The sequence below is a fragment of the Portunus trituberculatus genome, unplaced genomic scaffold (assembly GCF_017591435.1).
Source record: "Portunus trituberculatus isolate SZX2019 unplaced genomic scaffold, ASM1759143v1 PGA_scaffold_205__4_contigs__length_1045770, whole genome shotgun sequence".
NCBI classification, from domain to species: Eukaryota; Metazoa; Arthropoda; class Malacostraca; order Decapoda; family Portunidae; genus Portunus; species Portunus trituberculatus.
This window is the reverse complement of record NW_025541373.1, coordinates 746,902-761,047: the sequence shown is the minus strand read 5'-3', so window position 1 is coordinate 761,047 and position 14,146 is coordinate 746,902. Positions and strand designations below refer to the sequence as shown.

The following is a 14,146-nucleotide window of genomic DNA, read 5'->3' as shown; positions in this document are numbered from 1 at the left end:
GTATGTGTCACCACTCAGTGTGTGTGTTGTGTTGAAGATAATGTATTAATGAATGCTTTTGTTTCAGGACGTTAGTGTGTGTTGGATGCCTGCGTGGCTCCATGCTACGCTGGCCTGCCACACCACAGGATACATTGATGATAGTGTCACGTCAGCAGACACTACACTGTTGTCATGTGTGGCAGTGCCTGTAAGGATAGCACACCCCTCCACCAAGGTAGAACGAAGTAGTCTTCACCTAGTTTTGTACTTGTATTGTGAGGAGTGTATTCTTTGTGTATTGTGGGTTGTAAGACAGAAAGTAGTAGTAGTTTACATCTAGCCTTGTGTATCTTGTGAGGGGTGTATACTTTGTTGTAATTTAGTTTACAGGCAGTGTTGTATGTACTGTGTTTGTGTTGTGAGGTGTAAGGAGAGGCAGAGACTTGTAGAGTGTGTGTGTGTGTGTGTGTGTGTGTGTGTGTGTGTGTAATTCATTGTTTGATCTGCTGCAGTCTCTGACGAGACAGCCAGACGTTACCCTACGAAACGAGCTCAGAGCTCATTATTTCCGATCTTGGGATAGGTCTGAGACCAGGCACACATAGTGTGTGTGTCAGTCCCTTGATCAAATCACTGCCAGGAGATTCATTAGGCAACTGGTGTTTGTGTAATTGTAAAGTATCTCTATCTCTATAACCATTAACCAGTGCTGCTTTAATGATATTTTTAACATAATTGGTTTGCATCTCAGGTTAGTGTGTGTCTCAATATTTTTAGCTACATATATTTACTGTCTAAAATGTCAGTTTCATTAGATTGAGTACTGTAACAATGTCAGTGAGGCATATCTGAGCACTGGTTAACCCCTTCAGTACTGGGACACATTTTTACCTTGTATTGAGTTTTGGGTATGATTAGACAATTTTGTTAACATTAGGAATGGTCTATGAAGGCTATGACTGATTCCTTCCAAGGCACCTGTAGATCTGACTGTACTGAGATGTGAAGTTGTGACTAATATATTTTTGTTCACCAGTGTTTCTCTTCTTACCCAGTGACCCTTGAGCCGTGGTGTGGGAGGAAGAATTAGCGTGTCAATACACTACACTATACAATTCGTCCTTGGCGTTTTGGTTCAGTATGTGTGTGTTGTGTTGTGGTGTGTGAACTCCCTGCCTCATTCTGTATTTCAATTCCTACGACGACTTCATTGCAAAGGGAGAGCTCCACACATTTAGTTATTTTATTTTTTAATTAATTAATTAATTAATTTATTTATTTATTTTATTTATTTATTCTTTTATTTATTATTCTTTTATTTATATATTTATTTTGTTTATTTATTTATTCATTTATTTATTTTTATTATTTTTTTTATTTATTTTTTTTTTATTTATTTATTTTCTTTTTTATTTATTTATTTATTTTTTTATTTATTTATTTTTTTTTTTGCTGCCTTTCTGGGACCTGCAAAGAGACTGACAACTACAAATGAGTTTTTTTTTTTTTTTTTTTTTTTTTTTTTTCTCGGCCACTTTTTCCCTGGTACATAAATAAGAGTGAAGATAACTGGGTGTTCTTTCCTGCCTTCCCTCAAAGTATTCCCTAGACAGTTCTGTAGCTCGCCTTGCAGTCCTTTCAATTTCTAGGAGTCTTGAACAGCACACCAGCAAAGATTTTCATATATTTGTTCTATTACATTCAAGTCAGTGGAATAGTGCAACCTTTTCTGTCCTGAGTGATGGTGTTGTGACTTTCACTTTCAGCAAGTCTTCTTGTCACATGCAGGGAAAATAAAAAGAATTAGGATAGATGGATAGGTAGGTAGATAGATAGATAGATTCATAGATAGATCATATGACAGATAGGAAGATAGATATGCATGAGAAAATGTTAATATTCCTGTACTTATTATCAGTTCTCTCTGGTGTATTGAAAAGAACACAATCATGAACAGAGGCGGTAGAAATAGAGAAGAAATGAGATGTAATAGTCTGCCTCTTAGATGCTATCTCGTTTTTATGTTTATCCGCGGAAGATGCAAACACTCGCTGTGAAAACTACCTAACATTTACTGTTTTGACAAACAACCATTGCTGGACACGATAATGATAAAAAAAAAAAGAGCTCGCAATAACCAATACATTGATATCTGAATTTTGTATAAGTATAGAATCTCATTTATGATATATAGTTATCATAGATATTTATGCTTGGGTAGACACGTACTGCCGTCACAGACAGCTGCAGTGGTGGTGGTGGTGGTGTAGCAGGGCATACGGTAATGATGCAAGGACGTTATATTGATGGAGACGCCGCGCGCCTATCCCGCTGTACTACAAAAAGTGAAGCCAGTGGGCGGAGCTTACGATCGTAACTCACCCCAAACATTGCCCTCTCCCGTGTTAAGCAATGGGAAATTGCCGCTTTCTTTTCATTACTAGAGGAAATCTAAGGAAGAAGTGATGGTTTAACTAATGTAAACCACAATATAGTTGAACTCGATATTTGTGGTGGTTTGGTGGCTACTGGGTATAATTTAGCAACACGTGCAGGGTATAAACCTCCACACCATGACATCTTGTTTATTGTTAGCGTTACATAATACACATTTGAAGTATGCACAACAAACAGCACACCTTTACTTGATCCTTTTGTCTTTATTTGTGGTGAGCGTGACGTACAGTGTGTACGCCGCTAAATAACAGAGCAAACCATGACAATACAGCAAAATGTCAGTTTGTTTGAGTGTGGCCTTAATTGTGGTTTCCTTTTGGTGGTGTGGCGCGCCGCTCGCCGCTCAGACTTGAGCAGAGGCCCAGAGTGTGTGACATGAGGCACAGCGGAACTCGCGGCGCTCCGCCTCACAATTAGCAAGTGTTCTCGTGGGCCCTTCCTTGTGCCGGCCTGCTGAGGGAGGGAGAAGGGAGAGATGTGACCAGAGGAGGCTTGGGAGGAGAGAGAGCGGCGAGACAAAGGTAAAGAACAGACATATGTGAGTGTGTTCACCATTTGAGCCTGTGCCTACAGGTAATGCAAGGTTGACTCGGCTTGTTTGTTGGGGCTGCACCCCCCAGGACCCCCTCCCACACCAAACATTTTTACCTCCTAGAAGGGGTACATTTTTACAATAACACGAACAGCTCACTTCTGGATGAAATCATTGGTTTCTGGTGGATTTTGACCTGTTAGGAATGAATGTGTACTTTGTTTCCCTCGCAAAGCTTTTTGTTTTTCTTCTTGCCCTTCCCCCTCCCATTGCGGCTCTTAAGGAAACATAGTTTTGCTGTAAAACGGACCTTTTTTTTTTATGTTAGATTTCGATTAGTTTTGAATGAATATGCTCCTTATTTTTCGGTGCAAGTTTTTATTTGTTTATTTTTAGGTAAATTTGCAGTTTGAGCCAATACACCCTATCTTAAATTTCTTTTTCCCCAAGTCTAACAAGCTTGGGGACCTCCTGGGAAAGCGGGGTTTTTGGGTGGGGAAAGCAAAAATGAGGCAATTTGGGGGATGCGAAAAAAATCTAAGGAAAAATACCCATTTTTAAGAGAAAAAAGGGAAAATCACAAAATTGATGAGTACTTATCACAGAAATTAACCTAACCTAACATAATAACCTCTCCCCTCCCCCCCCAACAAGCTTGGGGGACTGTGGGGAATCGGGGTTTTTTTTGGGGGGAGCCAAAAGATCTAAGGACAAAAACCTAACATAAACCTAATGTAACCTAACATAGTCTGTGCCCTCCCTTGGGCCCCCCTTACTCCCCTACAACACTAACCTAACCCTAACATAAACCTAACCTACTGTATCCTTGCTTTGGGGCAGCTTTCCTCCCCCGACGTCAGTTCTCTTGTAGCTTCGCACAGTATGCCCTACCTCTACCAATATCCCTCCTCACAATACCTTAACGAAAGGATGAAGGTCCTGGCTGGTCCTCTTCTCGATTGTACACTGACTTGCATTGCAGGAGTGATGATTTCCCAGTAATCAAATTTGGAACCTTTACACCTAGTGTCACTGGTGGGCATGGCTGATCTGCACGCACAGATGTCTCTGTGCACATGTCTGCCCACCTGTGTCCCACCTATGAATACATATAGGAAATTCCCATTGGCTCAGCTCGTGGTGTTAAGAGGTGGTGGCACGTCATTGGACAAAAGAACTGTAAACACAATAAGAATCCTATTCAGCAGTTACCCAAAACCCCAGCTAGAAACAAATGCAAGTCAGTGTACTGCTCATTTCCGAGTGTGATGGAGCTCCTTGGCTCACCGCAGCTTGCTGGACTTAGAGATAACTCGCCGAACACCGCACATTTGAAGGCTTGTGCTGAAGTAATACTAATTTCCGATAGGGTAAAATGGGGTTAGAAATGCTCGTAGAAGTGTGATGTAGACCATGAGAATGTGTATAGTTACGTGTGGTGTATTGGCTGAAACTGCAATAATACCTTTTTTTTTTTTTAATACCATCCCCTTCCTCCCACGTCTATTGTGGAAACACGAGTTTGCAGTAAAATAAAGTTTTTTTGGCGGTAGAGAGTATATTTTTCCATGTTTACAATGAATATGCACTAACCTAACCTAAGCCAAACCTAACCCATCTTAACCAAATCAAAGCTAACCTAATCCAAGCCAACCCATCCTAACCTCACTGCAATGGCTAAGCTATGCACAGGAAGTCATTACCTTATTGGAATGTAAGAAGTGGCCGTGCACCTCCAAGTCTTATCTCTGAGTGTGCAGGGTTTGTGGCACTTGGGGCACTCCACCACACTAGGAAAAACACTATGCCCCCTTAGGAACTGTACACTTTTTTTGTCTTTTTCAAAAAAGTGTTGAATAGCAAGGAAGTAGTGCAAGCTACACCCAACACACGGTGACATCTTCCTAACACTGATTCATATAGTTCAAATTGAACCGCTTCTCTCAATAACTTCTATCTTTTTTTATTGGCTACTGCTTTCATGTTCAAACAAAACAACCAATCACCCTCATAATGTGTCAAGCTTGCACTGATTTTTTTTTGACAATTTGTAGCCTGTTTAACCAACTGGCAAGTGGGTGTCCTTTTTTCTTTATTAATTATGTTCCCTTGGCCAGCTTTTATCTTAATAACAAAGAAAAAAAAAGGGAAAGAGAGAGAGAGAGAGTGGTTATGCTGTTGGGTTTCGTTAGTAACCTTAGATGGGTTGTTGGGACGGGGCAGGCGTAGACACCCCGGCACCCGTCCCTGGCTAGAGGGCTGTAGTGTTGGGTTTGGATAGTATTAGTCTTGGGTGGCACATATGTTACTATGATACTCCTCCTTTCCCTCCCACTGGTCCTAATTGTTAGGCTTAAAACCTCTGCCAGTCCATCTCCGTACTGTACCACCTCCACGAATATATTCTCTCCTGCCATTACCAATACTCCTGCTTGTCCCCTTCTGTCTCTCCTCCAAACATTATATCCCTGCTCTTTAAGATTCACTTGGTCGTCTTCACTTAACTTTGTTTCTGTTATACATACCACGTCTGGTCCTCTTTCCAATGTATCATCTCTCACTTCCAACCTTCCTGATGTAAACCCATCTATGTTTGTATACATGACTCCTAATGCTTTCCTTCCCCTTCCCAAATATACCATTTCCTCAGCCTCATCTCCAGCACTCTCCAGTTGAATTTCTTCATCTCACTCTCTGTCCTCATTTTTTTTTCCATAGCTTCACTTCTCAGTCCTCTCTCTCTTTGTTACTTTCTTCCTAGTTCATATCTCTCCTCATCCAAATGTTATATTCTGTCTTACCAGGTAGCTTTCCAGTCCTCACTAATATTACTTCCACCCTTACTTGTGATCTCATTTTAACTTTTAGTGGTCTTATAGTCCCCTCACTGTATTTACAAAGTCTGTATATTTCTTCTATTTCTTTTCTATACTCATTTCTGTGTGTGTGTGTGTGTGTGTGTGTGTGTGTGTGTGTGTGTGTGTGTGTGTGTGTGTGTTTACCTAGTTGTATTTACCTAGTTGTAGTTTTACAGGGCCTGGGCTTTATGCTCATGTGGCCCCATCTCCATATCTACACTTATCCAATCTTACTTTAAAAGTATGCACACTCGTTGCAGACACTACTTCTTCATTTAAACTGTTCCACGTCTCAATACATCTTTGGAAACTATATTTTTAACATCTCTCAGACATCTTCCTTTTCTCAGCTTTTTACTATGCGATCTTGTGCTTCGGATGTCATATTCTTCTCTCAGGATCAGTTTCTCATTATCCTCTTGGTTCATTCTGTTGATCAATTTAAAAACTTGTATCAGGTCTCCTCTCTCCCTTCTTTGTTCCAGGGTTGGTAGATCCATAGCCTTTAGTGTGTGTGTGTGTGTGTGTGTGTGTGTGTGTGTGTGTGTGTGTGTGTGTATTTACCTAATTGTATTTACCTAATTGTAACATACGGGAAAAGAGCTATGCTCGTACTGTCCCGTCTCCATATCTACTAATGTCCAGCTTTTTCTTAAAATCATGAATATTCCTTGCGTTGACCACTTCCACGTCTAAACTATTCCATGCTTCCACTCTTCTATGAGGGAAGCTATATTTTTTCACATCTCTCCTATAAGTGGCCATTTTAGTTTTTTCCCATGCCCTCTCGACATTCTTTCATTCCACATACACAGATCTTCCCTATCCATTTTTTCCATGCCAATCATCACTCTGTATATTGCTATCAGGTCTCCCTTTCTCTTCTGTTTTCCAGGGTCGGAAGTTGCATTCTGTTCAGTCTGTCTTCATAAGTCAAATCTCTTAAGTCAGGCACCATTTTGTTGCAGCCCTCTGTACTTTCTCTAGTTTCCTTATGTGTTTCTTTAAGTTCGGAGCCCACTGTATTGTTGCATATTCAAGCCTTGGTCTTATCATTGCAGTAATTATTTTCTTCATCATTTCTTCATCTAAATATACGAACGCCACTCTTATGTTCCTCAATAAGTTCAATACTTCTCCAATTATTTTGTTTATATGTCTCTCTGGCGATAGGTCATTGGTAATTGTCACCCCAAGGTCTTTTTCTTCATGACTGGTTTTATGTCTTCATTTCCTATCTTGTACATACTCCTGATTCTTCTTTCACTCTTGCCAAACTCTAATTTCTTGCATTTTGTCGTGTTGAACTCCATTTGCCATGTACAGCTCCATTTCCATATTCTGTCCAAGTCTTCCTGGAGTAGTTCGCAATCTTTGTCACATCTCACTTTTCTTAACAATTTTGCATCGTCTGCAAATAGGCTCACATAACTGGACACCCCATCCACCATGTCATTTATGTAGACCGCGAACATTACTGGTGCCAACACTGATCCCTGTGGAACTCCACTCTCCACCAAGCCCCATTCTGATGGTCTGTCCTTAATTATTGTTCTCATTTCTCTTCCTACCAAAAGTCTTCCATCCATTTTAGTAAACTGCCATGCACTCCTCCTACCATTTCAAGTTTCCAGATCAGTCTCCGTGTGGTACCTTATCAAAGGCCTTTTTTAAATCCAGATATATTCCATCAGCCCAACCATCTCTTTCCTGTATTACATCTATCACCCTCGAATAGTAACATATCAGGTTTGTCGTGCATGAACGCCCTTTTCTAAAATCAAATTGACACTCACAAAGTATGTCATTTTTCTCCAAGAAGTCTGTCCATCTATTCTTCACCACCCTCTCACACATCTTAGCTACTACACTTGTAAGTGACACTGGTCTATAGTTCAATGGGTCTCTCTTGTTACCTGATTTATAAATTGGGACAATGTTAGCTCTTTTCCAGTCTTGGGGCACTACACCTTCCCTTAATGAGGCATCAATTACTTCACAAACTTTTTCTGCCAGTTGCTCCCTGCATTCTCTTAAAATCCATCCTGATACCCCATCAGGTCCCACAGCTTTTCTCACTTCTAAACTCCCCATCATATTCTTGATCTCCTCCACAGTTACTTGAAACTCCTTCATAATCCCTTTCTGTTCCATTACCAGTGGTTTGTCAAAAGCAGTCTCCTTTGTGAATACCTTCCGAAAGTATCCATTCATAGCCTCTGCCATTTCCCTGGTATCCTCACTGCATACTCCATTTACTTCTAAACTTTCAATACTTTCTCTATTTTTGATGTTGTTGTTCACATGTCTGTAAAAAAGTCTTGGTTGGTCTTTACATTTATCAATTATATCCTTTTCTTGTTTCTTTCTTTCTTCTCTTCTAATCAACACATATTCATTTCTTGCTCTTTTGTAACTTTCCCACTGCTTAATCCGTCTTTTCCTTCTCCACCTCTTCCATGCATCCTCTTTTCTTGTTCTAGCCTTTTCACATCTATCGTTAAACCAGTCCTGCTTTCCAACTTCTATGTTGTCTTATTGGTACAAATTTTTCTCACCTTCTTTGTATATTTTATAGATTCCTTCCACTTTTCATTTGCTCCTTAGCACTCTTGAATTTCATCCAATTTGTCTCTTGAAAGAATTTCTTTAGGTTTCCAAAATCTGTCTTGGCAGAATTCCATCTTCCCACTTTATATTCTTCATTTCTTCTAGATTTCTCTTCATCTATCACCTTGAACTCCAAAACTGCATGATCACTCTTTGCTAAAGGGCACTCCACCCTCATCTCCTCAATGACCATTGGCTCTGTACTAAAGACCAAGTCCAGTCTTGACGATGCTCCCTCTCCTCCAAACCTAGTATCTTCTTTGACCCACTGAGTTAACACATTTTCCATTGCCAGTGTCAATAGTGTATTTCCCCATGTTGTCTCTGATCCTTCCATTGACCAGTCCTCCCAACACACCTCTTTACAATTAAAATCTCCCATCATTATAGTTCGTTCACAGCCACCCAACATTTCTTCCAGACATGTTCCTGTATCACTTATCATTTCTTCATATTCCTGTACTGACCATGCATTTGTCTTAGGTGGTACGTACACCACTATGTAGTGCCTCTTTTTCCTTCATTAGTTTCTGCTCTGATCTTTAGCACTTCTGCCTTTCCCATACCTTCTTTCACTTGATCCACCTTTATATCTTTTTAACCAGCAACATCACTCCTCCCCCATCTTACCTACTCTATTTCTTTTCCAAACATTATATTTCCCTTCTCCAACCATCATCAGGTCTTCTCCCTCTCTCAGTTTTGTTTCAGTAAGACCCACAATATCTGGGTTCTTGTCCCTCAAGTAATCATTGAGTTCTAAAATCCCCGATATCACTCCATTTATGTTGGAATACATTACAGTCCGCTCATACGTAAGTTTCTTTAGTCCTTTCTTGCTGTACTTTTCTGGGTTATGAACCACTTCCTCAGTCTCATATCCAAGATTCTCCAGAAAAACTCTTTCTTCTCCTGTGTGTGTGTGTGTGTGTGTGGGTTTGGATGGCAAATGCTTAGTGTTTGAAATGTTGCCTTCTTCCCCAGCAAGTGTGGACATTTTTTGCTATGCAGTGTTTTTGGGTGGCAGAGATGACACACACTGATTTACTAGTAAGACAAGGGATGGAATGGTTAGCAAGACAATTGTGGTCTGGTAACGCTTACAGTGCCGGGTTTTGCTGAGAAATGTAGCCTACAAGTGTGAGCAGGTAAACATCCCTAGACACGACCACTTCCCCTAAAGACTCCCTAAACCAGATCCTAGGCCAGTAACATGACATAATAGCCCCTTCAACGGTAGGCACCATTACTTTTATTTGATTTTTTTATTATATTTTTTTATTTCAATTTTTTAACACAGTGTTAATCCAAGTTTGGTTAAGACTGGTTAGCATCCCTGAGAGGGGTCCAGGTTAGGTTAACATGCTTTGGGTGGTTGCAGGGGAATGCAGCGCCCTGTTAGGTTAGGTTAAGTTAGGTTAGATGGTAAATATCAAGAAGAGGCACACTGCTCTGTTTGTTAACCTTTTCCCTTGCAACTCAGCAATCTACACTCTTACCAACCCCTTCTTGTGCACTGAGCTTTTTGTGCTCTTTTATGGCTGATTTCTTAAACTTATAAAAATTTGTTTCGTAGGTCAGCACACCACTGTGGTGTTGTAGCACCCGAAACCTAAGTTTTGATTTCTTAAGCGCTGGCTCACCGACCCGTGTGTTGGTAGGTAGACAACAATACTTGTACTCTAGCATCCCATAGAAATGCGGACGATTCCCAAGTGTTGGTACCCCTCCTCGTAGGAGATTGGCAGGCCTGTGTATCAGCTGATGTAAACAAAGTGCCATTTTCAACCACTTCTTGCTGGAGTGTCCATGCTTGTCACGGCCCTTAACAACAACACTATGGCAACCAGGGATTTCAAAGGCACACCACTCTCATACGCCCAGAGGCTATATCTAGTTAAACAAATTAGAGATCACCCTGTAGTGTACACCAAACCATCAAACTATACTAGTGTACTAAAGCAAAAAGCAGTGTGGGAGATGATAACGAAGAATTGTAATGTATGTTTCTCCACGGCGGAGCTCAAGAATACTCATCAGTTGAAGAGGACTTGGGAGTACTTAAAGAATAAGTAAGTATGAGTGAGTGAAAAGCATGCACCATTTGGTAAATTGAGGTTTAAAACATGACAAGTTATGATGTAATTGTTATGATTTAGGAATTAGTTTACTACTGTATTTTTACTACTATTGGTAAAGGTGGCTAGTATTACCCCCTCCCCCCATAAAAACTAGGTGGATTTGCAACAAAATCTGTTAGGATAAATCAGTCAAAAACATGTAAATCTACCAGAAAAAAAAATTGAGAGGTGACCAAATATAACCTAACAAACTTACCTAACCTCAATCTAAACAAATCATGGCCTGACTTAAAGAAACCCAAACCAAACCAAAGCAAACAGTATTATTTTACAAAACAGGAAAACTGTGTGAGAAGAAAACTAGTTAAATATTAGGAAGTGCACATTTTGTAAGACATTTTTCTCAGATGCATTTTCTTCTTCAAACTATTAATAGGTTAGGTTAGGATAACTTTGTGTCATATCACTAAATTCACTAATTCACTACATCATTGTTCAATATGTTCAACCCTAAGAAACTTAGCTTAACGTAACACAATGTAACATAATGTAAGACTATTCATGTAGCTTTGAATGTAGTAGTGTCTGCAAAACAAAACTAAGTAAATAAATAAAGTAAAAAAATAATTAATTTATGAGTGTGTTTTTACAGAATGAAGAAGGATCATAGCAAATACATTCGGGAAACTCATCAAACTGGTGGTGGGACACCACCACCCCCACCAAAACCAGCTGATGAGGTAATGCTGGTTGTACAACTGATCCTCAATAATAGGCTCCCAATACCAGATGACATATTTGACAGTGAATTTGTGGAAGCACGCGTGCTGGCCCGACTGAATTCCACTTCACTGGAATGTGGTGAGTTGAAATAACTTATTTTTTATTTTTTATGAACTTTTTAACATGTTTAAAATAAAAACTTAAAAAACCAGGAGTGCATGCATGGCTTTCAAGTCACTATGGTCCCACACCCTTGTCACACCGGCCCCAATACCACGACAATGAACAATTACACATTTTTGTTAACCTTACCTAAATTAACCAGATGTGTAGTTTCAATGTTTTTCAAGTAAATATAATTGCTAGCAAGAACGTGCAATAGTTCATCACAGAGATACATTGAGCCGCAGTAACTGGCTTCCCATGCATGTGGAATATGTAAAACAAATTTTTACTTAATATAATATATCATAATATTATATAAATATATAATTTTGTGTTTACAGCTGACACACCTGAAGCTGTTGGACAGCAGCCAGGACAAGAAAACCTGGTATTGGACAACCCTAGCAGTCCGCTTATCATCAGGAGTGAAGACTGTGGTATGTCAGTTATTCATATTTTAAGTAATAGCAATTAACAATACAGTAAAGTCCCGGGTTGCGTCGGTCTCGAGTTATGCCAAACTCGTAGTTACGTCAGTCCACTATAAGGCAATTTAAGATTTTAAAAAATGAAAATTTATAAATCGTAAAGTGCGGGATTTATTGTTATTGTTGGTGGTTGCCCGCCACACCACCCGCCTCACGCTTGAATACAATAACACCCTGCCTCACTTCCACCACACCGTCGCCCCTGGCAAGAGTGTTATCCTACTTCTGCGTTTACTGACTCAAGTTCTTAGTATCTTGCTCAATGGCACCAAAGAGAAAACTTCTTAGTGACAGCAGTGATGCTAAGAAAAGGAAAACCATTACGCTACAAGAAAAAGAGGACATAATTAAAAGACATGAGAAGGGAGGCAGCAGCTGTGTGTGAGGGAGGGAAGAAAATGGGAAGCCCGTTACCATGACAACGGGGAGGTTGACGACCTTGAGGGCTCGCACACCCATCACAACAATAACAACTCCGAGCCTTTGCCTGGGCCACACGACACTCGCAGCTGACTTGCACCGTCTGCGCCTGTCTGCTGATCCCTATTGCCCTTTCCTATTGCATTTCCTGACCCGCTGCCCACGCTTCTACTCCCACCGCACTGCACTACGCTCCCAGCTGTCCCCCCTGTGTGTCACAACATTCGACCTGCCCACCCTCCTGGCGGCCTCAGGGCCACCCATCTCGGCAACCTGCAGTCCTTCGCGTTCGTGGCCCTAATCAACAACAAAAACAAACTTGTGTTTCATATTCCTACGTAGTTGTAAATAATATAACAATATAACCTTTAACTTACCTGAATGACCATAAACATTGATTGGTTGAAAACTCGATAATATGCTTTGAAATGTACGGAAACTCGAGTTACGTACAAAATCAACTTGCGTCATGTTTCAGGAATGTAACTCTGATGTAAACCGAGACCTTACTGTACTTTCTTCTCATTGGTTATTGAAAGTACAATTTATTGGTTAAGCTTTCTCAGTTATAACACCCATCAGGCTGAATAAGTGGATACTAAAATGTAGGATTTTATGGAAGAAGTGTTATGATGTCTTGGCTTGAAGCCTTCAGTACTTACTGCCTTAGCAGAATTGTGGGGTAATCCCAGTTCGAGGAAATTTATCGATTTGTTATGTTCTCAATTAACCATTTTTTGCTGTATGTCCATTATCACAGCTAATCAACATTCCATACAGTCCTGCTTTTAAAAGATTGTTATATATGAATGTCAAGCCTGGACACTTCATACAAGAGATAGGCAAAATATATAAGTAATTTAATTTTTTGCCTGAGACTGGTCAGTTAGATAAGGTAATGTGAGAGAGTTCAAAATGGCAAGAGTAAGAGGATGTATGTATGAATGTATATGAATGTATGAATGTATGTATACCCCACAAGATGTATGTATGAATAGACCATGGGGTGAAGTGGGGATTAGTAAAAAATTTTGATGTGTAACTTATATGTTTGATCTATTTTGCAGAATTTATTTATGCAGAAGATGTGCACCTCCCAGGTGCTAGTACCTCCGCTCCTCCTGACCTCAAAGGCACCTGCTCTGCTCCCAGCAATAGTGCCACATCTGCCACCCAAAACCAGTCCTTCACAGGACGGAAGAGGAAGGCAGCAGAAAGTAAATCTGCTGCTTATGGCAGGTGTGCCAAACACCAAAAACAAATTCGAAATCAACTGGCCTCAACATTTGAGGTCCTTGCAGAAAAAGCTGGGACAACGCTGAACAGCATAGCCTCCGCTGCCAATCAAATTGGGTCTGCAGCTGACAGAATGGCATCTGCCGCAGAAAGAATTGCTGCAGCCTTTGAAAGGGTAGCAGGTATGCACCAACCACTACACTACCATAAGCTAACACTGGAGAAAATAAAAATAAAGAATACCTTGAAGTGTAGCATTGTTATTTTATTTTATACTTGTATATTTTAATTCTATCTCCACAATACAACCAAACATAAAAACATTACATTGCCCATTGAGATGTACATTCCTCTGTATATGTCATCTCCCACTTAAAAATTATACACATAAATATATATTGAAAGAACATAGATGGAAAGTTTATCAATAAAAGATCTTCATAAACTATTGTGAAATAGCACAAACTGGTAGAGTTCTCCCTATAAGTATTAGCTAAGAATATGGGTAGGAAGGGTAAGACTGTGTATGATACATATATGTTGCAACAGGTTCCATTGCTGCTCTATCTTGAAAACCTCTGTCAAAATCTGAGG

At 40.1% G+C, this 14,146-nt stretch overlaps 1 protein-coding gene across 8 annotated transcripts in view; it reads left to right on the top strand.

The window, feature by feature from the left end:
• LOC123500362 overlaps positions 1 to 14,146 on the top strand; it is a 62,159-nt gene that overhangs the window by 31,117 nt on the left and 16,896 nt on the right. For 3 of the 8 annotated variants that reach the window (XM_045249076.1, XM_045249074.1, XM_045249075.1), the window contains 3 exons: positions 11,173 to 11,381; positions 11,750 to 11,845; positions 13,384 to 14,002. In XM_045249076.1, the coding sequence (XP_045105011.1) occupies positions 11,174 to 11,381; positions 11,750 to 11,845; positions 13,384 to 13,841 (762 nt within the window). In that variant the 5' untranslated portion in view covers position 11,173 and the 3' untranslated portion in view covers positions 13,842 to 14,002. Of the gene's footprint in view, positions 1 to 67; positions 1,018 to 1,037; positions 1,121 to 1,498; positions 2,264 to 2,786; positions 2,961 to 11,172; positions 11,382 to 11,749; positions 11,846 to 13,383; positions 14,003 to 14,146 lie in introns of those variants that run through there. The other 5 variants (XM_045249073.1, XR_006673297.1, XR_006673289.1 and 2 more) reach the window with 5 other exon arrangements.